This window comes from Ambystoma mexicanum, chromosome 6p (assembly GCF_040938575.1).
Source record: "Ambystoma mexicanum isolate Mex_15411 chromosome 6p, UKY_AmexF1_1, whole genome shotgun sequence".
Taxonomy (NCBI): Eukaryota; Metazoa; Chordata; class Amphibia; order Caudata; family Ambystomatidae; genus Ambystoma; species Ambystoma mexicanum.
The window spans coordinates 541,101,027-541,126,277 of record NC_090935.1 but is presented as its reverse complement, the minus strand read 5'-3'; the positions used below and the strand labels follow the sequence as shown (position 1 = coordinate 541,126,277).

The window sequence follows — 25,251 nt, the reverse complement described above, 5'->3', positions numbered from 1 at the left end:
GTTATTTTAACCAGCACCCAGCTCCCTTCACCAGCTTCATGTACACCTTATCTCCAGTAGTTACCCAAAGCTATAGTGCCCCTCTTTCAGCTTTGGATAACCTTGTCACCCTTATATCAGAGGACTCGGGGATTACAACAGCTTTGACAACTCTAACACAATTGTGTTCCGTTCATAATTGGGCTGGTTTTAACTGGAAAGGGCTTGGTCGACTGGCTTGGGTAACGCTTGTTCTTTTCGTGACTTCAGCAACTTCTTATGACTGCTAAATAATGGTTCAAGATGTTACAACAAGTAGGTTTCTCTGTAGACACTAATTTAAGTACACAAAATTTCATTTTGAAGACAAACATCCACTTAAAGGTTTGCGTTCCCTCTTATTCTGGCAGCGTTATGCTTTAATAGGAATCTGGAAACAGAGTTTCATAGGCATGACCTCCCTTTGATGTTAGATGGGCTTGTAACATTCTGGGAAAGTCAAATGATTCTACTTCATAAAGGTTTATCAGTAACGTTCTCCTACTTAATAGGAGACACTTGCCCGTTCAGCAACATTTCAAATCTAACAATGGGGAAAAGAAAGGATTTCTCTTAAAGCGAGTACATGAACTTTGGTGAAATAAGTGTGTGATACAATTCCCTTGTTAGAGTGACTTCCCATGACTGAACAACTTTTACTCTCTTTTACTTATACGCAAGCCTCAATTAAGATGTTTATCAGCAAGATATTCCTGATCATTTGGAGTACGAAGCTTCATTCTCTGGCGACACAATCACAGCGGTTGCGGGCTGCTTCTAGTTCTCGAAGTTATTTCTTGTGCTACTACTGCCACAGGCACTCTTGGGACCCACAACCCTCTGCAGCACGGGTGTCTCAGATTCAGCCTCGATAATGGAGTCTTCCTTTCACCAGCTTCCCTCGGCTTGCTTCTGTACACATGCCTCAGGTGGATGCTCTGCATTGACAGCAATTAGACGCACCTGGAAAGACTGCCACTTCCTCCCAGACTTTTCCAATGCAGCCACAGCCAACCAGGGTTTGTGAGCACAGGACCAACTCAGAGCCGGGAGGTTAAATCTGCTCTTCTGTGGTCACGCTTCCTAGTGAACTGCTAGCCTCATGCTCTACTTCTTCTGCTACTGCTGACGACCTTCCAGCTCCTGCTCCAGTTTCTTTCTACTGCTCCTTGCTGTAGCAGCCTGTAATGCCCATGAGGTGGGTTATTGGCTTCAGGTACAAGCTCTTAGAGCTACATGCCTGACACTGCCAAAAGTTATTAGGCCTACCTGCCTGTCCTTGGCTCATTCATGCCTCGCCAGCCCTCTTCCTCATCACAGTCCCCGAGGGACTCTGGAACATGTAGTCCATTTTAAAGAAATGTGTTTTTCTCATTTTCTCAAAATGGCAAAAGGCCATCAGAAGGTAGGTTTACAGGGAAAGTAAAAAAAGGGAATCTCCCAGTCTTCAAGGTCAGATTTCTCCTCACCCCCATGTGATCCTCCCGCAGTACACCACCCCCAGAGTCGGATCAGAGAGCGCCTGCGTTTCCCTGGCCTTAATTTTTTAGACATTATACATTGTAAGCCAATAGCCTTCATCCTCCTTAGTACTCACGTACCCTTAATTCTCCTCATCATTCCTCATCCATGCTTCTCAGTTATCAGGCATCCTCCTTATGCCTCATACTGTACTGCTACCATATTATGCATATTCTTCCCAACCTCACCAACCTTTCCACTCACTAGTCAAACATTGCACATTTTAGGGCATTCAAATTTGACGTATTCACACATCATCCTTCTTTCTCATTCCTCCCCTTCATTCTCCTCATTCCTCCCCTTCATTCTCCTCCATCATCTTCCTTACTGCTCTTACCTAATTTCTCATACTCCATTCTTATTCTTTATTCTCCTCATTCCAACCCTGCCAAGTATTCATAATTTGACAATCTAGAGGATCGAGAAAGTCACTCAGGAACAGACAATGTGTTTCACATTTACATTCTATAGTGCATAGTTTAGTTTGGTTTAATAAGGCATCTTTTGTTTAATTAATGAAAGCAAAAAGTTGAATAATGTTGTAAAAAATAGATTGCACACACCTAAATAATGTTTTAATTTAGTGAGGTTTTACAGATTTGTCCGTTTTCACAATATTCGTACAGAAATACTGGCTTTCCACAGCCACTATCTGCAGTGTGAAGCGGATAATGGAAATCCCAAACTAATTAAACTTACTTGTGTACTTAACTTTAACTGTGTAGGTAGGTTGCTGATTAAATAAAGTGGATTCGTTCACTCTTCTCCCTGGATGTTCTGGCTTGTAATGAGCAGCAATGGGCACATTTGCATGGAGAGCCAGTGTAAAGTGATTGTCAGACTTGGAAAATAATCAATATAATTGACTAGGTTTTTTTTAAGCAACCCCACTGGTTGAAATCCAGAATTCAAAGGAATCTGGACATGCCCTGAATTATAGAAAACAATTCACGTGTAGGACATCATGCCTGAGAATTATGGATTTTTAAACCACCGTCACAAACACGGAATATATGCATGTGTCATAATTTAATGGATTGGTGTCTGTTGTGTTCCTCAGCAACCCTTGGCATGATTCCCTGGCAGGGTTAAGGCCCATATCCCTTTTTCTACCGGTACTCACTGTCATGATACGGGTAGAGGATGTGTTGAGGATACATCAAAACAGATCATTTTACATTTCATGGGAGTAATGAGGTTACCCGAATTCCACCAAAATGCCAAATGTCTGACTCCCATTGCACCAACCTTAGCATGTCCCAGTGAAAATTCTAAATTATCAACCTTGGTATGAGCATTCTATCTATATTTCGAAGCTTCAAAAAAGCTTAAAGGTTTGGCTTTAACCTAAAAAACAGATGGACACAGAACACAGAACAGTTTGGTAATTGCAAATGGACCATTTTGCCCTAAATAATGTCAAATAGCCTATGACAGTCACAGCCTTTGCTAACTTCCAAACTTATCAGCATCTAGAAAGAGATATCACAGTTTAACAAAAAAGGGCTCCCTGATACAAAGTCAAACAAGAGATTTCATAACACAGTCACTGTTGCATCACAGCAGAAGCATTTCCGGGAATGGTGCATAGCAGGTGAACCTTTGCATACATCCTCTGATGTTTAAGGAGGAAGTAAAAAAAAAGTAGCATGAAGTTGAAATCGGGCAAAAAACACGTGGTTGTGCCACTCAAAAATGAATAGCTGTACCTCCAATTCAAATTTCTACCCAGAATTTTGATGCAATTGTATCCTCCCTTATAGAAAACCTCTTCACAATTGCACCACTTCAGTGATCACCAGATGCCCTGGAAAATGTTCGGTCACTTTCAATCAATCTGTCAGACACTGGTCGAACAGAGCGCCATACAACCTGGATTCTGATGTATCGCCTTGACTGCTGTTTCTATCTTAGAGCAATCTGAATCCCACTTTGCTTCTAGGATCTGGCTGACGGACTCTTTCAAGTTGGCGAAAGGATTGGAAAATCTCACATTTCTCTCTATATTTGTACAAAGATGTATATATTTGGCATTTCCAGGTTTGGGACACACCAACATCTAAATATGAATACTCCACTAAGTAGGCTAGATTAACCATGTGATGGCCTTCAATACATAAGGGTGGCACATCACATTTTAGATCCACTGGCATTGTGTAAAGCTTCCACCCAACGGTATCAATGCTAAACTAGGAAGCAGACATATGTCAAGATAACATTCTCAAAATCACACTTCTCTTTACCAGTTACATCTCCATTTTATTGCAGTTGAGACATCAGTATCCCTATAATCTTAAATGATTGTACTATATTACATGTAAAAGACACACGAGTAAGGGTTGTGTGTCTGTTCCTTCGAAAGAAAACTATGCAAACAATAATGATCAACCTTAGTTGGCTTTCATCCTTACAGGCATGATGTGTGGCATCACTGTGCTCCATAAGTGCCTAATGACATAACTTCGCAATTTAAGGCATAACAAACTCACCTCACAGGTTTTAATTTTGTGCGGATTAACAGGTCTTTCATTTGCATCAATGTCTACTTCAGTCAACCGCAGCATGTTGTACACTGTATCACCAGTAATCTGTCATAGTGATAAAAGAGATCATCAATGAATACAAATGTATGAAGAATGACATGCAATTAGATTTAATTTGCATTTCTGGTTAAGATGTTCAACTGCTAAGGCTCAGTCGAGACCATCTTTGATCTTCCCTTTAGCTGTGTCTGAATCTCGCGCCAAGTTAATCCCCTTAATGGGAATGAGGAGTTGCGCAAAGACGCTGATCTCACTCATATTTTAACACTATGCTAGTGTTGTAACAAAGTCATGATATTGGAAAGAAGATCTGATTCTGATTTCTAACAAGACTTTTAAAGATCTTGAATAAATGCTTATTTTAGTGTCCTTGAGCTTGGATCCAAAATCTCAGCGCCAAATGCCAGGATTAATTTTAAACTTCTAGTCCTTAACAAAAGCTTCAATGCCACAATGTCTAAAGCGGAGATTCAAATGTACACATTTATTCATTAGCCATCTGATCCCACTCCCCATACTTTAAAACTGTTTTTTCAAACTCAAGCAATGCTCAAAGCTCACACCCAAATATCAATGATATACTTTCCATGATTTCTTGCTTTTTAACCAAGGCCAAACACCCAACATGTCCTTAATGAGTAATTAATCAACAGATTGTTACCTTGTACAAAGACAGACAAGGCCTTTTAGAACTTCGTGACAACACAGTGCTGTGATCCAAACCTAGAATATGGGTGCTATAGGGTCAAAAGAATAAACCGATTCCCTGTAAACCAAGTGGCTAAAACATTAAATCTTGATACAGCAATCATAATGCTGACCCACTCAGTGGCATCATCAGTGAGGAGTAGCTTGGGTCTCTAGGCTTTCCTCTTTTCCTCCTTCTTCCCACCATCTCTCCTCTGCTAGTCCCACAGTTGCTGAATCGGTGTCCTTGGCCCTTATGCATCTTCAGGGCCTTGACCTCCCTCACTGATTACTCCCAGCTCCTGTCTATCCACAGCACTTTGCATCCGCACACCCTCCCCCGGCTCTGGCCGTGTAGCACTCAACATTCCTAGCACTTCCTCCATGGCTCTCCCAAGAGCTCGTACTCCCCAGCACTTACCGCCTCTTCCCAGTTCCTTTCTGCACTTGCATGTTCTGAATACTCACAAGGCATAGTAGGTTTGTCCCTCTTCCTCTTCCCCTCAGCTCTTAATATTGTGTTGTAATGTTGTAATGTACCTTCCATCCCTACCTGCCATGTGGGTGCTTTGAAACAGTATTTTCTTATTGTCTAAGCGCCTAACAAACAAACAATAAATAAAGAAATACATAGGCCCAGCGGGCATAATGCTGACCAGCTACAAGTCAAAAAGCAGAGCAGTCAAGACGTATGCCAGATTAAAGTGAATAGTAGTGACAATTTGGCAGATTGTCTTGCTAGCATAATGAATACAAGCATTAGCAATATACTGTATGACTATGGAATGGCATTAACACTTGGGAACTACAGCATACAGGGATTATATTGGGTTGAGAATGTCCAGGCTCATTCATTGTCATCCTGACCGGCGCACATGTGCTCCAGAGGGCAGGTTACCAGCTTCCCCAACTGACCAAATTGTTTGATCTGGACAAATCACTATATTCTATTTTTCGTGCTTAACCAATTTATCTTATAAAGCAGCTAAAAACTGGTAAAGAAATAGAGACACCAAGGAAACTTTGCTGGGCAGACCAAATGCATTACCCTTAATCAAACACACTCCATGCATGCAACAAGTGTACTCTGTTCTTTTCACACTCTTATTAAACAGTCACACAACTTTTATTATTGTGCATCAGACAAAGATCTTTAGTATATAGAACATTCCAGACCGATTGGCTTTCTAAATGTATGTTATTGATGTACACGTCATGCCTTCCTCCAAACAAGATATACCTCCTCATTCAGGCATGGATGGCATCCCATGGCCTCTGCCTGAATGATGGACTCCACCTTAACACTCAAAAAACGGGTCAACTCCCTAGCATCCTCAACGACTTATACCTGTAAACTCATTGGAACCTGTCGACCATTTCTCTCTGAAACCAGCTGCCTCATACTTGCCAATGCTCTAATAATGTCCAAACTAGACTATTGTAACGCTTTGTACGTGGGCGCCAATAAATTCATCTTAGACAAAATTCAAAGACTACAAAACAACGCCCTAAGAGCAGCCCTAAACATTCCTAACAGAGAACACATCTCCAACTTCAGAAGAGATGCCCGCTGGCTAAAAATAAATGACAGGATTCTCCTCAAAACAGTTTTACTCACATCCAAATGCCTTAACAATATAGCACACCCATACCTTACAGACAGAATAAAGAGAATAACTTCAACACGACCTACAAGATCAGACAATGCCCACCTTCTCAAGATACCGAGATTCAAACGAACCAAAGCAGCCGGATCTAGCTTCCCGGTCAAAGCGGCTACATCCTGGAATGCACTTCCCACTAACCTGAGATCTGAACAACCTTACTGAAAATTCAGACGCAACATGCTAAATTGGCTACCTACTAATGACCACTAAGACCAGTTCACACCAGACCCATCTCTGTCCCATGGTATAGGACATTCTCTAATAACCTTATCCCTGTCTAACCTTTGTATCACTGTACCTACTGCATCTTGTGTAACCTAGCCATTAGTCCTACTGCACTTTGCGTCCATAGCACCCTTGCACTTCTGTAACCCGCACGTGGTGACCAAGGCCTCTGTTTTATGTTGTACCTATTGTATTTGTTGTAACTAAGCTTAAAGTATACTTATCTATGTTGCGCCTATGCTACCCAAGGTTTAGGAGCACATTATCAAATAAATAAACAAACAAAATATCAACTCCAGTCAAAATGTCTGGCAGTGATCATGCAAGTTTATTGTTTCATTCTCTTGAAAAAAGGAGCAGGATCCTACCAGTGCTATGGATCCGGAGAATATTGATGATGGAAAAGAACAGCAAGATACAGTATTGGATGAACATTTCTCACCGTAAGCATCAGATTTAACTTCCCAAGATAACAAAAGAACTATTATGAAGTAGTTGAAAAGAACAAAAGTACAAACAATAGCAGTATCTTTAAACTAAGAGTATACGTTTAAAAAGTCAAAAGTATTGCCAGTTCATGTTAATACATCATCTCAGCTTTATTTTGACAACAATGTCATAAAAGCATAAGACTATATAAATAATCAAAACAAAATGCATTCACAATTGTGTATATCATTTAAAAAAAAATGGAACGATAGAAAACAGTCCTATTCTAGACAGTGCATACGTTATTAACATTCCCTCATACCACATTTATCACGAAGCACATGATCATGTAAAATACATTGACAAATGTACATGTTAAAATGGGGAGGAAGGATAGCCCAGTGGCAACGCGTTTGTCTTGGAAGCAAGACAACGTAGAGCAACAGGTTAGAATCCCGATCACGTGCTAAGAAACCACTCGTTGGTATTAAGCGTGTTATAAAAGAACAATTATAAAACTGTGAACGAATCCAGTAAAAATGTGTTATAATGCCCACTATAAGTCATGCATACCCATCGTAATTTCTTTGTTAGTAACGGTCACTAAAATTGGCATAACTGTCATATTTATTGCACATACCCACTACAGATCTATCTCGTGACATTTAGGGTGCCAATGCACTTTGTCCTTTTGTGCCAAGCTTTGCCAAGATAGTGTGTCACTGTGAATACCACATCTTCATTCACGATTCTTTTACAGAGGTTTTCTGCATTATGTCTATCCTTTGCTTCATGATTTAATAGGCACCATTCAAAATGTCTTTGTCTAATCTGTAGGTATGCAGGGCTTATAAACAAGACGCAATATACAGTTTATTTTAAAATAGAGCAGTGTGGTGAATCTTGTGCAGTCATCACGTATTCCCTGGCAAGGATCTCCTCCCATGTGGCCAGGGGACGGCAGCCACTTCCCGATTCTGCGGGTGGTATTTTGAGGGAGGATCACATGGGAGGTGACAGCTGGGTAGGACTCCACCGGATGAGACGCAGTATTCTCCCCCTCCTGATGAAGATCTTATAATCCCTGAGTTTTGATCGCAACAAATCCATCTTTTTGAAGAGCCCAAAAACCCCTTCCCTTAAAACACTCTAAAGAAGAACCCCTTTATACCTCCAACAAACCCACACACACCTAACATCTCCTGTTGCTGATGTCTTTCTAAGTACAACTCATAAACAACATTATTTTTGAAAACCTATAAACTTTAGGGACTCCAATTTCCATAAAGACCCAAGTACTGAGACGAGGAGGAGGGATTATGAATGCGCGGGACATTTAGAAATGGCATCTGCATCAGAAGCAGAATGGGAGAGGAATGGGAGAGGACATGCCAGAGGATATCAAGAGGCCAGGCACATCCATGCGGCAGCTCGCAAACGTGAAAATCACTTACTGGTGTGGCGAGAAGGGAGAAGAGACTCAGCGGGCAACGTTGGAGGACCGCCAGAGTATCGGGAGCTGCAGAGGATCTCCCTGAGATACGGCTGTGCCGAGAAGCAGCAGTCTTCAGCCCAGGTCACGGTGAGAAGCTGGCGGGTAAGCGCAGAGCTGACAAGAACCATGGAGGAAGGTCTGCAGTACAGAGGAGGCCATCCGAGAGAGGAAACTGGCTGGCAAAGACACGCCACAGGTCGAGAACACTGCAGAGTACCAGTGAGATAGCCCAGAGCCACTGGGGACGCCGGGACAAACCAACAAGCGTGTAACCCAATAATTGAATTAAGAACATTTGAATACCGACCAAATAAAGTGCAATGATAACACTTGAAAAAGTATGTATGTGTGAACTGTCAGTGTGGGGAAAGCTGGATCAATTGTTATCCTACGCCAGAAAATTCTGATAAAGAAAACAACAAAACTTGAACAAGTCCATATGCGTGAAATTTCAATGTGGAGAAAGTTGGAACAAGTATTATCTTAGGCAAACAAATGAAAATACAGCGAAGTAATACAACTGTGATGTTTTAAAGGACATCACTATTTATGAGAAGTCTTGGTGAAAGGAGTGTACAAGGCAGTTGACATTAAAGGGGGGAGGATACCTGGCAGAGAAGTACACCAGAGGATATGCAAGACCACAGACAAGGATTCCTGGCAGGGGAGTATACTAGGGGTCAAAGAAGCCTATAAAGAAAGCCCTGGCAACCAAACTACCAGGCAGTTTAAAAGTGAAACCAAAAACTGGCAGGGGAGTATACCAAGGAATCTGACAAACCCATAAGCAGATTCCTGGCAAGGGAGTATACCAGGAGACCCACTCAAGTTGAAAAAGGAAATGTACCCATATTACAGAATACCGGTCAGAAATGTAAACCAGGAAGTCTATGATTTCATAGGAGGTCTTGGTGAATAGGTACGCCAAACATTTGAAGTTGTGAAGGTAAAGAAAGATTGACAAGATACCTGGCAGGGGAGTACACCAGGAATTCTGAAGAGCTCACACGATTCCTGATAATGAAATACATCAGGTAATCCATTAAAATACAAAAGAAGTAAAATAAAACCATTAATGGAGTTTCTTATCTGAATAAGAACTCATATAACCTCAGTTTAACGAAATTAAGGAAGAGCGGAATGTTTTACAAAAAAACCTGTGTGTGAATCCAACACAAGGGAACCAAGAAAGAGTTGCATGGTATGGAATATATTGTTTGCACAAGAACCATTTAAATCAGAGTTAAAGATCTAAGGAGATTGTTGTTTTAAAGATACTTTTTCCATCCTATCTGAACATCAATAAATTGTTTGACAGGGACACCTTTGCCATTCTATCTGAACATCAAGAAACTGTTGTTTGAAAGACACCTTTGCCATTCTATTTGAACATCAAGAAACTGTTGGTTGGAAAAGACATTTTTTACGTTCTACCTAAAAGTCCTGGGGAAGGGAGTCACCCTCTGGAGCCAAGGAATTCTCCTGGGAAAAACCTTTTCTGTTGGATTTTCTTATTTGCTTTTGATCATGAACCCTTTTTGCCAATTACAAGCCAGAGATACTTCATTGCACCCTTAGTTGTCCATTTCTAGTGTGAGAGCCAGATTAGAATATGTTGGTCAAAAGGACAGTTTATATATGTTTAAAGACTTGACACAAACTGATCTCTAGTTTTAGTTTTCTACGCAGGAAGACTCTCTTTAGGATAGGGATAGAGAGGCATTCATCCAACCTATTTCTGTTTAATAAATATGTCTGATATTGCGAAAACTATAACTTTGTGTCCCCCTCTCATTTCTGACCCTTCACAGCAGACAGGACACATTTGTGATTAGCAGGGTTTCCAAATGCAAGTTAATGTAGATAAAGGCAGTATGCCAGCTGTAGGTTTAAACAATGAGATGCTTAAGTGTTCTTCCTTTATATAATTAAGTATTTTTCAACTTTTATAAGCAAATATGATGCCAGGAGACTGTTTTGATAATTGTTTAGCAGTGGTAGAGTAATTCACTAGGCAGAGTGATTCTTCAGGACTTCTTTAGATGTATTACTAATCATGCTTGGGCAAGTCCACCAATGTCCCGTCCTACAACAAGAGATATCAACCTTCTATGTTTTACCTATGGGAGTGAATTTACCATTCAGGGAGTTCAAAATATCCATCGAAGACTTTCTGTATTGGTGTGAACAAAGTGTAACCTGTTGAATAAAGGCTTTGGCATTATTATCCTATCTATACATGGTCAATCAAGTTCAGGATGTTCTGTTCTGAGTATGGCTATCCCCCACTTTCTGCTATCCCTTTGCTGTTGTGCATTAATAAGGAACAAGTTACTTACCTGTAACTGTTGTTCTCCAGCATGGGTCTGGCATGGATTCACATGCTCATGAATATTCCCCGTCGTCAGGCTGGGAATCCTCGGTAAAGAAAAAACCAGTATCAGTTTCGTTTCTGATCTGTCTTTCGTAGTAATAACCAATCACTGGTCTCTGCGTCATACTGACCACAGCCAATGACTGCCCTCTACCTAAGCACCGCCTCTGGCAGCCATCTTCAGATTTGGAAGCACGTGAAGTGGCAGTATGACCAAGTGAAGAGCCGCAGAGGGGTAGGCGGGAGGGTTCGCATGTGAATCCATGCCAGACCCATGCTGGAGAACAACAGTTACAGGTAAGTAACTTGTTCCTTCTCCAGCATGGGGTCTGGCATGGATTCACATGCTCATGAATAAAGAATACATAGCAGTACACACATGCACAACCACGGGAGGTGGCAAAGGCTCAACATTAAGCATTACATCAAACTCAACATTAAGCATCTTACCTCCTCACCAGGCTCACCTCAGGCGAACAGGTTGCGCAGCACTGCTTGGCCGACCCTGGACTCCTCCCTGGAATCCCGATCGACGCAGTAGAATTTCGTGAAGGTGTGCGTCGACATCCACGTAGCAGCCCTGCATATGTCCAGCAGGGGCACACCAGAAAGGAACGCCGTGGTAGCTGCGATCGCTCTGGTGGAATGGGCTCTCGGACGGCCAGGCAGCGGTCGGTTTGCCAACCGATGACAGTACATGATACAGCCGGAGAGCCACCTGGAAATGGAAGCCTTCGAGAGAGCCTTCCCCTGATTGACAGGTCCAAAGTTCATAAAGAGTTGTGACGTCTTCCGAAAACACTTCGTGCGGTCCACGTAGAACTTCAGCGCTCTAGCCACATCCAGCGAGTGCAAAGTCCTCTCAGCCGGCGACGAAGGCGACGGGAAGAACACAGGCAACACCAAGGGTTCGTTGAGATGGAAGTCCGACGGTACCTTGGGCATGAAGGAGGGGTGCGTCCTGAGCACTACCCTCGTGTCGTGAAAAGTCAAGTAGGGGGCCTTGCAGGAAAGGGCCTGGATCTCTCCCACCCCTCGTGCGGAGGTGATGGCCACAAGAAACGCTGTTTTCCACGACAGAAACTTCAACGGGGCCGAGTGCAGAGGCTCGAACGGAGGTCCCATGAGCTTGGTCAGCACCACGTTGAGCTCCCACGCCGGGGCCGGAGCCTTCACCGGCGGGAACGATCTGAACAGTCCCTTCATGAACTCTTTCACCAGACGATGAGACCACAAGGACGTCCGGCCCGTGGTTCTGGTGTATCGGGAGATCGCAGCAAGATGAATCTTGATGGACGCGTGTGCCAGTCCAGCTTTGGCCAGCGTCAGCAGGTACGGCAGTACCTGGGGAGCCGTAATCCGTAGAGGGTTAATCTTCTGTGCGTGGCACCAGACAGAGAACCTCTTCCATTTGTGTCCGTAGCATTTAAGAGTCGAGGACGCCCTGGCCTTTGCAAGAACCTCTCTGCAGTCGGCCGGTATGTCGTATCCTCCAAACTCTAGCGCTGCAGGAGCCAGGCCTGCAAGTTCAGCGATTTCGGGTCGTGGTGGAGGATGGCGCCTCCTTCCCTGGAGAGTAGATCCGCGTCCACCGGCAGCTTGATTGGCGGGGATGCTGACAAGTCCAGAAGGTCCGGGAACCATATGTGCCTCGGCCACGCAGGTGCGACGAGGATCATCCTGCACCGTGACCTCTTGAGCGGGTTGACGAGCCGGATTAGCAGTGGCAAAGGAGGGAACGCGTAGAGGAACAGGCCCTCCCAGGGGAACGAGAAAGCATCGCCCATGCTCCTCGCCTAGGGAAACCTGCTGGCGAACCTCCGGCACTTGGAGTTCGTCGCCGTCGCGAACAGGTCGATCTAGGGTGTGCCCCACCGTCGGAAGAGGCGATCCACTAGATCCTGCCGTAGTTCCCACTCGTGGCACGAGCGCAGCTCCCTGCTGAGTGAGTCGGCGATGATGTTTTTTATCCCTGCCAGATGAATTGGCACCAGAAACATCCTTTGGCGACGGCCCAATGCCACAGGTCCTGCGCCTCCTTGGACAGTGCTGGGGACCTGGTTCCGCCCTGTTTCCTGATGTAAAACATGGTGGTGGTGTTGTCGGTGAAGATCCTCACCACCTTGCCCTTGAGGGACGGAAGGAAGGACCTGAGGGCCCAGAACACTGCACAGAGCTCCAGGACGTTGATATGGAGGGACTTCTCCGTCAGGAGCCAAAGGCCTCTCGCGTGCAGATTTTCGGTGTGCGCTCCCCACCCTTCCAGGGAGGCATCCGTGGTCACGGTCTCCTGGTGGTCTGGGGTCTGGAAGTCCATGCCCGCCGTCAGATGCGCGCGGGTGCCCCACCACCGGACCGCTCGGCGGAAACTCTCGTCGAGTGTGATCCTCTCCTCGAAGCCGCCCGTCGTTTGGATCCAGCGCGCATCCAGGAACTCCTGCAACGGGCGCATCCGGAGCCTGCACATGGGAATGAGGTAGATGCAAGAAGACATCATTCCGAGGAGGGACTTGATGGACCTCACCTTGGCCGCGTCGGAAACCAACATCCGCTGTACCTTGCCCAGGATGGACCTGGTCCTTTCCTCCGACGGGGAGGCCAGAAGGGACACTGTGTCGAGCTTCGCTCCCAGAAACAGTGCGTTTTGCGCGGGTACCAGGTGGGACTTGGCGTAGTTCACGGAGAATCCCAGGTCCGTGAGAAGTTGGACGGTCCTTGCCGTGTGCTCCACGGCGAGCTCCCTCGTCTTGGCTCGGATGAGCCAGTCGTCCAGGTAGGGGTAGACGTGGATCCCCTCGCGGCGCAGCTGCGCCGCCACCGGTGCAAGGCACTTGGTGAATACCCTGGGTGCCGACCGTAGTCCGAAGGGGAGGGCTTTGAACTGGTAGTGACGCCCTTGGACCACAAACCTGAGGAATTTTCGGTGCCCCTTTAGGATGGGAATATGGAAGTAGGCATCCTCCAAATCCAACGACGACAGGAAGTCTCCTTCCTCCAGCTGACCCAGGACGTGCTGGAGGGTGACCATCCGGAACTTCTGCGCCTTGATGAACTTGTTCAGACGTCGCAGGTTTAGGATGGGGCGCCATCCTCCCGTCTTCTTCTTCACGAGGAAGTATCTCGAGTAAACTCCGGAGCCCCGACGCCTCTTTGGGACGAGTTCGATGGCGCCCTTCCTGAGCATCGCCTTTACCTCCAGGAGAAGCTGAGGGACGTGAAGCTCTTTCCTGGCCACGGGGGGGACGCGCGGGCACCTTCTTTGAAACTCGAGCGCGTGGCCCCGGGCTAAGGCGTCCAGCACCCAACGGTCGGTGGAGATGGACTCCCACACGCTGACGAAGCTCGCCAGCCGGCCTCCCACCGGGGTGCTTCGGTGGGGGCCCGACCCCACGGCCGGTTCAATCCTGTTTCGACGAGGCTTTGCCGCCTTGACCTCCTTGGCGACGACGGCGGGGTCCGCCAGACTTGCCTCGTCCTCTGTAGGCCTCCTGAGACGACGAGCGGGCCGCTTGACGGTAGGTGGAGAAACCGCCGCCGGTACCTTTGGAGGCGCCCTTGCCTCCGCTGCTCCGAAAGGGCGTCCGTCGTTGCTGCAGAACCCCAAGGGCCCGGGCCGTCTCAGTGTCCGCTTTAATGGCCTGAAGGGAATCGTCCACTGTTTTCCCAAACAGGTTGTTCCCATCGAACGGCATGTCCAGGACTCTGGTCTGTACGTCTTGACGGAAGTCCGTAGCCTTGAGCCATCCACGCCTCCTAAGGCACACGCCGTTGCCCAACTGGCGAAACCCAGTGTCGGCGATGTCCGTCGCAATAGTGATGGCGTGGTCCGACGCCACCTCACCTTCCTGTAGGATCTCCAGGGCATCCGTCCTCTTGTCGTCCGGTAGGAAGTCCAGCAGGGGAGCCAGTTTGTACCATAGCTCCCTGTCGTAGCGGGCCACGATAGCCAAGGCGTTGGCCGCTTTAATTGTCGTCGCTGCAGACGAGATGACCCTGCGTCCCATAGCGTCCAATTTCTTTCCCTCGCCGTCCGGTGGGGAAGTCGATGTGGAGGCCGCACCCCCCCCCGCTTTCTTCCTGGCCGCCGCGGAGATGACGGAGTCCAGGGTAGGCTGCGCCCGGAGGCACAGGGGGGGCGCGTCCGGGACCCGGTACTTCTTCTCGTACCGGTCTCTTCTAGCTGGCGTCGTGGAAGGGTTCTTGAGGAGGGCGAGGCCCTCATCCCAAATGTCGTCCAGTAGAGGCACCGCGAGGACCGTCTTCCTCTTGGCCTCGCGCCGTTGATAAAGGAATCCTTCCTTTTTCTTCTCCTCAGGGCAGAGTTGGAAAAGCTCGGATGCCCTGGCGATCATGGAGTGGAACGATCCAATCTCGTCGGGCGAAGAAGCCCTGGTGGGAGGTGATGACGGTAGATCCTCGTCGTCCGTACCCGTCGCTGCCGTGTCAGTCCCCGTATCATCCCCTCGGGTGGACGGGGAGGAGGGCTGGACGGGGCGCGACGGCTGAAAAGGAGGTGGAGGGTGAATCCTTCTTTTCTTGGGCGGGGGAACACCAGAAGGTCCCGGTTCAGGATCCCCCGACGGGAGAGGTTCCTCCGTCGGCAACGGTAGTCTCGTCAATATCTCTGAGCATAAGGACTGTATAGCCAACAAAATGGCCGCCGAGTTGTCTTGCGGCGCTGGCAGAGGGGAATCCGACGGGCGATCAGGGGCCCCGTCGTCACCTGCGTCGGGATCCATCCCGACGGGCCGGTCTTCTTCCACGCCAAGGCCGTGGCTTAAGACCTCGATCAGCTCTTCCTCCGAGGTTGAAGCCGAATCTAAGACGACGCCCTGCCCCCCCTTTTTCTTCCCCGCCGGGGATTTCACGGGGGTCCTATCGATGGGCACAAAAGAGGACTCCCTCCGAGGTGGCAGGGAGACTCTGAGCCCCGAGGTCGCCACCACTGGTGTAGCCTCCACAGGCTGAGCCAGGGCCGCCGCGACAGTATCGATAGAGGGCTTGGCTGGATGGATTAAGGCCTTCACCACCTTAGGTGCGCTCACCGCCTTATCCTTGAGGGGGGGGGGGACACTGCCTCGCTCCCCCTCCGATGGGGCCTTCGAGCTCGACCGGGGCCTCTCCAGGAGCTTCGCCGGGTGCTCGCCCTTCCTCTTACCCGACCCAGAGCGTTGGCTCGTGGCTGAAGGTGCCGGGGAGGGTGCGCCCTGCCTGGCGCCCGTAGAGCCCGACCGTTCGGCGCTCCCGGTGCCAGCGGACTCGCGGTGCTTGGCCTTGTGTTGGACCCCCGTCGCCGGGGCGTCCTCAAAGGTCTTAGAAGACCGCTCGGATTTCTTCCTCTTCTTCTCGCCTGACGGGCTCTTCCCTTCCAGCCAGTTGGCGAGACGTTGATGGCGGTCCTTCATGGTCCGCTCCGACATATTGCCGCAAAACGCACAGTCCTTCTCCACGTGCGTCTTGTCCTCATGTAAGCAGTAGAGACAAAAGGAGTGTTCGTCCTCCTTAAAGACGTTCTGCAGCTGGCATCCAGGGCAGACCCTGAACAGCTTTCCGGGCGTCGAGCTTCCCTTCTCCTGGGCCATGTCCGGGCCTGAGAAGCTTCTGGAGTCCTCCAAAAGGGTAGCTCGACGAAATCTTCACCCTTGAGGGGCGCAGACGAATCCGACACGGGTCCCCGTTGATCGGATGGAGAGTCGGTGGAGCTTGAGGCTCTTTTGACCGAAAAAAACGAAGTTTTTGAGAAAAAACGTGAAAAAATAGCACTAACGCTCGAGAGCAATAGCACGAGGATCCCAACACATGAACGTGCGGTAAAAATCTGAAGATGGCTGCCAGAGGCGGTGCTTAGGTAGAGGGCAGTCATTGGCTGTGGTCAGTATGACGCAGAGACCAGTGATTGGTTATTACTATGAAAGACAGATCAGAAACGAAACTGATACTGGTTTTTTCTTTACCGAGGATTCCCAGCCTGACGACGGGGAATATTCATGAGCATGTGAATCCATGCCAGACCCCATGCTGGAGAATATATGGACTGTGCAGTTTGTCCCACGTGTTTGGGCCTGGCAACAGCAGTCACTTATGGTGGTGATGTGGAGGGTGTGATGCCCATTTTGGAATAACTGGGTCATAACTCACTTTCTGCCTTGTATTGCTTCTGCAGTGGACTCTGCTAGGGATTCAGCACAATTTGGAAATTATTAGATTTTCCCAGCCTTTCACTCCTATTCTGCCCCCAAGAATATTCTCCTGTACTAACAGTGGATGCATCCAATAGCCAGAAGACAAGGACAGATAGCCAGAGTGACTGGATCCTACAATGAGAGTGCTGCTCAATAGCATTTCCAGGACTGGGCGCCCTTGCTAGTTCACCAAGTGTTAGGACAGCTGCTACATATTATGACAGTTGGCTGACACTGTCAGCAGGTGATGGGGACCCCACACATTCTGGTATCGGGAGCCTAACAAGATGGAAGCCAGAACAATTCCTAACCCAGAGGGTGAGGGTCGCAGTTGGGAGGGCCCCAGTTCCTGTCCACTTCATAAGTGCGTATATGTGAGTGAACAATACCACTGTTAATCACCCCATACCTCTTGAAAAAGATCCTGGTCAGTCTCTTTATTACGATTGCAGAAAACAACGCGATTCAAAAGGCCTGGAGAATCACATGCAACAAGGCAGCCTACCAGAGCCTTCAGCAAGATGCCTCTTGCCTGTCAAATTGTACGGACACCGAATGGAGAGAGCGCTGCAGTTCAGAACAGCAGCAACATTCCAGAGCAGCGCTACAAAGAACTATGAGTCACCCATAGATCTGGTGCATGTCACCCCCTGTAGGGGGACATGGTATCTCCCAGTGTGTGTGTCTTAGTCACATGGTTCACCATGTGACCAAGTTAATAAAAAGTACGAGCTGCTTTCGGCTCGTCAGTCAGACCAACCAAGACTCCGGTGTACTTATTGTTCAGCACCATGCTGGTGCTATACCGCGTGCTATGGGCTCAGGGATGGGGCCCAGCACGAGGACGGTGCCCCTGCTGGGCAACGCTGTTCATGAACGATGCGGCAGCCATGTGATCACGGCTGTGGTGGCGACCCCGCCCTGGGCGCCCCCAGGGCCGGGGCCGCCGTGTGCCCCCAGCCACGTGTGTGGCTCCAGTGACCTGGAGCGAGTGGGGTGACCCCCCACTCCATTGTCTGCGGCGTAATCGCCGCCCCGAAAGTCTTTGTCGGGTGTTCCCGACACATGTATGGGGCCTGCCCGGTGATCCCGGACAGGCCCCCAATAAGATCCAGGCTCATGTAATAGAAGCAAGACTGCAGAGCGGTTCCCTGACATCAACTTGTGCTTGCTAGGCAAACTCAGATTGGCGCCCCCGATTCCGGGTTGAATCCATCCCCGAAAAAAGGGGGCAGACGCGGTCCACCCACATACATCCTCGAATTGTGTCTTGAAAATCAACAAAGGGCCACAACCTTCGAAAGTAACCCCTCCAGTCTCCAGGATTGAAACCTCTCTTGCCACATGCCAGGTAAATAGTCAATACTCACTTTCCCTGTCGTAAAACGTATAAATCCTTGTAAATAATATGCTAGCAATATCTTTTCAATTGTAGCATTATCCCCCCCACCTCAACATTGAATGAAACACTACAAATACCACTATGCAATTCAGCAGAAGGCAAATAATGGCCTGTTGATTTCATAAATGCACTTTCAAGACTTAAAGACCATAACAAAATGTATTGTGTGAAAAGGTTACCGGTTTGTTTTTCAATGTTTGACAAAGGCATGCTTCATATATAACGTGAGGAAAATGTTACATTCTACCTAAAATAAAAGGTTTTTGGTGTGATAAATATAAGCATGTGAAAAGGAGGCAGATAATTGAAACCGGTTTGGGGGGCATGTTTAATTGTCCAGGAGGAGTGGGAAGAAGGGACGGCTTGCCCAGATTTGTCACACCTCATTCAGGCAGATGCAAGAGATTTAAAGTGACCATTACTGGCATAGATAGGTTGTGGCCGAAGCATCATGAAAATGGTGAAAAATGCTCCTGTGTAGTGTACTGTTGGTGACATGGCATTGGCATTACGCATACCCCAACCTAACCTTGTTGAGCCCGCACTGGGGTGAGCTCTCGCCATTTCATCCCGTCAATTCTCGCTGTGTATTAGAGGGAGCGGAGGTCTTGGAGCTAGGCATGAGGATGGAGCTCTCTGCTTATTTAGCTATTTTCGTCATGCCCACCGGTTAACCCCCTCCTAAACACATTTGTTAAAACATTTTCCTGATGGGGATTTCTCACTGCTAACGCCTGGAACCTAACTTAATTATTTTGGGCTCCCGTGCTAAGCTCAGTTGCTCACGCTAAATTGAGAAAATATTTAGTCCCCTCCACGAAAACCATTCACCAGACATGACTGGCCGTGAATCATGGAATTTACTGGATACTTTATTGAGAGAACGAATTATAAATCATACGGTTTTCACCAATTTATTCCCAAAAATGGTTCTACAAAATGCATAATTTCAGATCATTATTTTGGAAACATTTCTGAACTTTCAATCAATGCTGGAAATATTTAGGCCCTTCACTCGTGAGGGCACACCCATGAATCATTTGGAATCCTGGTACGCACTCATGAGCAATACCCCTCTTCCGCCTTCGCAAAAGCTGCGCCTGCTCAGGTGCTTCTGCATGACTACTTCCTTGACGTGGATGATGGGTCAGAAATGGCCAAGGTGTTGTCTATGTTTCCTTGGTTCTGTGCCTTCCTGTCTCAGCGTTTTTACCCATTACATTAGAGGGGATCATAGGCACCCAAAATGTATGTTGTTCCTTCCGCCAGTAGCTCTTTTGTTTTAATTTATATGAATCTTTTGAAGAGTGCTACTCTATGAAAAGGGAAGTATGGCCTTGTCCGCTTACTGGAAAAGCCTTGGAGGGATGATTCATAGTTTGTTTGTTGCTGCTCCATAGGAATGATGCCACAACCTGAGGCCGAGCGAGCAGCATTATCTACTCAGTCATGCCAAATGCACCTGACAGACCTTTCCTCACAGGAACAGGACTATAGCAGCAGATTATTGTGGACACGAGAAATCTTTTATCCAGACCTGGTGGTGCTTTCCCTCAACATGAGTGCTCCAACGATTGTGCCCCTTCGACAGGTGAGCCAAGCAAGGATTGTTGTAATAAGAATGATGATGGTGGCCTTGCCCACCTATTACTAGCTGCATGGGCAAAGGCCATTGAGCGTTATAACTATACTACGTACATAGGGACCCACCATTCAGTAGAACTGGTCAAAAGGCTGCCTGGGGAAAATGGTGGTTTGCGCTTTGCAGAAGCATATCCACACAGAACTTTTAAACGCACAGCAGCAAATGGGGCCAACCATATTTGCGAATGCCAGAGGCAAAAGACACTGGAAACTATTTCCGCCCACGATCCCCTGGCGTCTTGTCTGGATTGGACCCCTTATCCATTTGGGTTAACATCTTCCCTGCCACCGCAACCTACAGTGGATTATCATTAAGAACGCTGAACAATTTCTGGCAGAGTACTAGTGTCCGTACACCATGCTTGGCTTTAATTACTGAACGGTGAATGCACAAACCAGCTTCTAATCCAGAAACTGGTATTTAAGTAGCCTGCTCGCCGCCCATTCTTCCCCTGTGCACCCACTTATAATCACTGTTACAGTGCAAACCTGCACGGTCATTACATTGGGCCTCATTCTGAGTTTGCCGGTATCCTGGCGGTAGAGTCGCCAGGATACCGGCAAATGTAAATACTGTTTCCGGCACCGGGTCCGGTGGCATTGACGTGGGATTACAGGTGCCAGAGTGACGGTGTAAATCCCCATTCTTGGAGTCCCATAGGACTGTATGAGGGGATTTGCCCTCCTTACTGGAACCGGCAGTGCCGGTGCCGGTAATGAGGGCATTTTCTGCCGGTAGGGCACTTGGCCTCCCCAGTGGCAAACCCGGAGTTGGCCGGTCCGGTAAAGTGCCGGTATCCATGAATACAGGCACTTTTTTACCAGACCGGCCGACTCAGAATGAACCCTATTATTCCTGTTACATGGCTGAATGACCTGCTGCTGTCACTGTGTGCTGCTACTGGGTTCTGCACGCAGTGTACTTTCCTTCCGGTCCTTGTAACTTCTAACTGGGCTACTTGAATTAGCTATTCAGCCAGGCATGTCCTCTTCCTGTCTCTCTCAGGCAGGGCCGTCGCGCCATAGAAGGCTGCAGCCAGTGAATGCAGGGCCCGGCCAAACGGTCCAGAAGAAAGGAGAACATTAGCATGAGCGGCCAAGGCCAGGGCACATGCAGTGCCCTGCCTACTCTAAGTGTACAGCAGGCGCGGCCTGCTACGCTCAGGCATGTAACTACGGCCGCGGGGGCATTACCTGGGGCGGTATTTGCCCGCCTGTGAGGGTCTTATTGCCACAGTAATGGTCTGTGATATTTTGTAGGGCTACCCAAGGGATACACAGTAACTGACCTATATTTTGTGGGTTTAATGTGGGTAAATTCATTATTTGGTCGGAAGTTTCATAATGGCATGATTGTATAGATTGAGTTTAGGTGAAAATGTTGAAGTGGATGTAACGGGTTGTAGGTCAATTGGTCGAATATAAATGGTCGACAGGACAAATGGTCGACACCAAAACGTCGACAGGTCAAATGATCAAATGTTTTTTTGTTGTTTTTTCAAATTTTTTTGGGGGGGTCCCCCCCTTGAATCCCCTTTTTTTGCTAAAAACCCCTTTTTTCCCTAAACGAAAACCTAAAAAATATATATATAAATAAAAAAAAATTTGATCATTTGTCCTGTCGACCAAATTGTGTCGACCATTTGTCTGTCGACCATTTGACTAGACACCGATGTAATGCACTCTGTATGTTGTTTAATTTGTGAGGTGTGGAGGTACCAGATGCACCCTTTCTATACATGATCACTTAGGATGCTCCGTTTTAAAAGGTTATGAATTACCGTTGGATTGAGTCATTGTTGCTAGTTGATTTAGAGTGAATAGGGGAGGTTCTTCAAGTGGTAATCAAAGTGCTTGAGCCCAATATCTTTGACTGTTTAACGTGTTCCCCCGACCCCTCCCAGATTGCGATTTCAGTAAAATATTTAGGTTTTACATTAGATACCCACCTTTCTTTGATCCCTCAGATAAACTCACTGGTTCAATCAACCAATTTCCATTTTTTCTCACTAATATCAGTGAAACCTTTTATCCCAGTGTCCCCTTGTTCATTCCCTAGAACAATCAATAGTCCTTTCAAGGATTGACACTGGACATTCTTTGTTAATTGGCTTCCTAAAACAACACTGATCCCCCTGCAGTCAGTACTTAATGTAGCTGCTCATTTAGTTTGTGGGGCAAGGAGATTTGACCACCTCTCTCCTATTTTAAAGAATTTACATTGGCTGTCTGATGAATTCAGGATCAAGTTTAAGCTTTTCTGCATTGTTTGCAAAACATTACACTTTCAAATTGCCCAAGTATTTAGACATCTCCATAATATGCTTTGTACGTACACATAATATTCCTCGGCACACGACCACACTTGGCAAGTTGATGTCTGTGGGTCTGCTTGGAGTGGTAAAGGGCTGAAATATTCTGGCATGAATGCTTTCAAACCACAGCCTGGTTAAAATGGTATCAATCTGCACTACAACTAGCCGATCATTTTTGATGTGGTGCATCAAAAGCACAGGATTCAACCAACCCCTTCTTTTGCCAGACAACCGAGAGAGAAATGGAGACATATTTTGACGGTAATGAGGGCACCACCTGTTTGAGGGCTGTGGAGTGGGATACTTTTAAGAGCTATACCTGGGGTGCATGCATGGCCATGGAAGCCGAGATATTGAAAGAGATTAAATATGTGACTTCCATGGGAATGTGAGGCAACTCTGGAACCAGGCTTGCAGGCATGTATACATGACAAGCTGTGTGCATTTCATGAAGCAACGGTAGTGAAATTAAATATGTATAAGGGCACTACAGCAAGGAGAGGTCGAGACCCAGAAAGTCCTTAGCCTGGTTAGTCAACAGCAAGCATGGGGCAAATACAATTGGGATGCTTCCTGGAAGCACTGGGGGAAAGGTAACTGATCTGGTTAAGATCAATCCAAGCCTATATAAGCTAAGGAATGTGTGGCAGGTAGAGGTGATTGCCCACTATGTGGGAGAGGTCCCCTTCCCCTTGCATACATTAGAGGCGAGACAGGTTTTAAAATAAACCTTTTCAAGTGGAAGGAGTTGTTGCAGCAAAAGAATTTGCAAGGAGTAAGAATTCCTAACTATGGGGAATTCTTCCTCATTGACTTATGAGGATGAAGATTGTGCCCAACTTTAAATTACCAGCAAGAAACGTGGACTGTTTTCAGTGAAAATGTGTGTTTTCCCAGCTTCTAGAGGTGTTATGGTCCTTAAAACGAGGCAATTAATGCAGACCTGAATTACATGCATACTCTCATTCACTGAATGGGATTTAAATTGAAAATTCGTTCTGATTTTTTGCTTTGAAAATGAACTGACCATTGGGTTCTCCTTTTCCAACCATTTCACCCTGTACCATCTGATAAAGAAATCTATGGAACTTCGTAAAATGGATTGTTCCATCTTTGCATAAAATGGCCAGTTAGTCCAATAAAAGGTATCAAAACCTGCATTACACTGGATGTTCTTATACATGTTGCTTCCCCTTAGAGCAACTTTCAACAACACTCAGATTTTAGCAGCTAGAAGTTGCAATGGCGGTCAGGATGAGTTCTAAACCTTCTATAGAAGCTCAGCTACCAGCCCCAAAAGCACAGAAGATTACCCAAGCCTCATCTTCCATTTCTAAAATTAAATGCTGGTCTCATGCAAACAAGCGTTTACTAACCAGAACCAATTTAATTCCAATGTTGAGGTCTTGAAGGGAGCAGGGTAAAACCTCCAGATCCCTGTACTTTGGCTCTGATACTAAAGCGTAGAAAACATGATAAATCCCCATGTTACTCTTCGGATATTGTCTTGTCATTGCATTTCCCTGTATACAGTTCATATCGGTGTTAAATTGTGTTCAGTGAGAAGGTTTTATAAGGCAATAGGTCCCCAGGAATACCTTAAGACTTGTGTCCTGCAAAAAAGTAAAGATCATTTATATACTCTCCCCAGCTGCAAAGCTACTGTTTTTTTGGCATGACCAAAGCATACTGATAACATTCTCACACTGAGCCTGTGACTTCCTGTGAATACATTTGTTCTAGTTTAAACATGGTCAGCTTGGAGCGCATCACCAGAGCCCAAAACGCAACCACCTATGTTTTGTTATAAAATAATGTCAGATTTTCTTGTCAACAAGGCAAGAAATCCTTCTCTTTATGTTCCCTATGTTCTCAGCCGAAGAAACACTGCCTGTCTAGGGCGCATAAGGGGCATAATGCAAGATTTTACATTGCTTGCTTCAAGCATCTATTGTGAGAATGTTTATGTCACGTTCTTGCACCTTCCTTTGCAGTGCTAAGAATGTGATACATGTTCAAAATTCCTCTACTGCTAATTGTGCTAAGTGATACTGAAAAATGCATGCGGTAGTAAAGAACAAGTTAATTACCTGTAACTCCTGTTCTCCAGCATGGGTCTGGCATGGATTCACATGCTCATGAATATTCCCTGTCGTCAGGATGGGAATCCTCAGTAAAAGAAAGCAGTTTTGCTTTAAACTTAAAACTGCTCTTCTCCTCTATAACCAATCACTCTCCTTTGGATCATACTGCCGCTAGCAAATGATACTTGTCCCCTGGTGGCCATCTTCAGATTTGATAGAGCATGTAAAGTGGTAGTATAAATAAACCAAGAAGAGCCACAGAGGGAAAGGAGGGAAGGTTAGCATGTGACCCTATGCCAGACCCATGCTGGAGAACAGAAGTTAAAGATAAGTAACTTGTTCCTTCTTCAGAATGGAGTCTGGCATGGAGCCACATGCTCATGAATACGATTATAAAGCAGTACATACACACAACTACAGGGGGTGGCAAGGCTCAACAGAAGCAAAACATGTACCACTGGAACAGACTCACCTGAGGCAAACAGGTTGCACAGAACCGATTGGCCATCGCGGGACTCCTCCGTAGAATTCCTGTTGAAGCAGTAGAATCTCATGAAGGTGTGGGTTGACATCCATGTAGCAGCCCTGTAGATATCGAGCAGGGGAACACTAGAGAGAAAGGCTGTTTTTGCTGTGATGGCTCTGGTGGAATGGGCTCTCGGCCG

At 46.7% G+C, this 25,251-nt stretch overlaps 1 protein-coding gene across 1 annotated transcript in view; it reads right to left on the bottom strand.

The window, feature by feature from the left end:
* Nucleotides 1-25,251, bottom strand: part of CWC27 (CWC27 spliceosome associated cyclophilin) — a 1,312,165-nt gene that overhangs the window by 1,088,579 nt on the left and 198,335 nt on the right. The window contains exon 5 of the mRNA XM_069627345.1: nucleotides 4,029-4,127. Within this exon, the coding sequence (XP_069483446.1) occupies nucleotides 4,029-4,127 (99 nt within the window). The remainder of the gene's footprint in view (nucleotides 1-4,028; nucleotides 4,128-25,251) is intronic.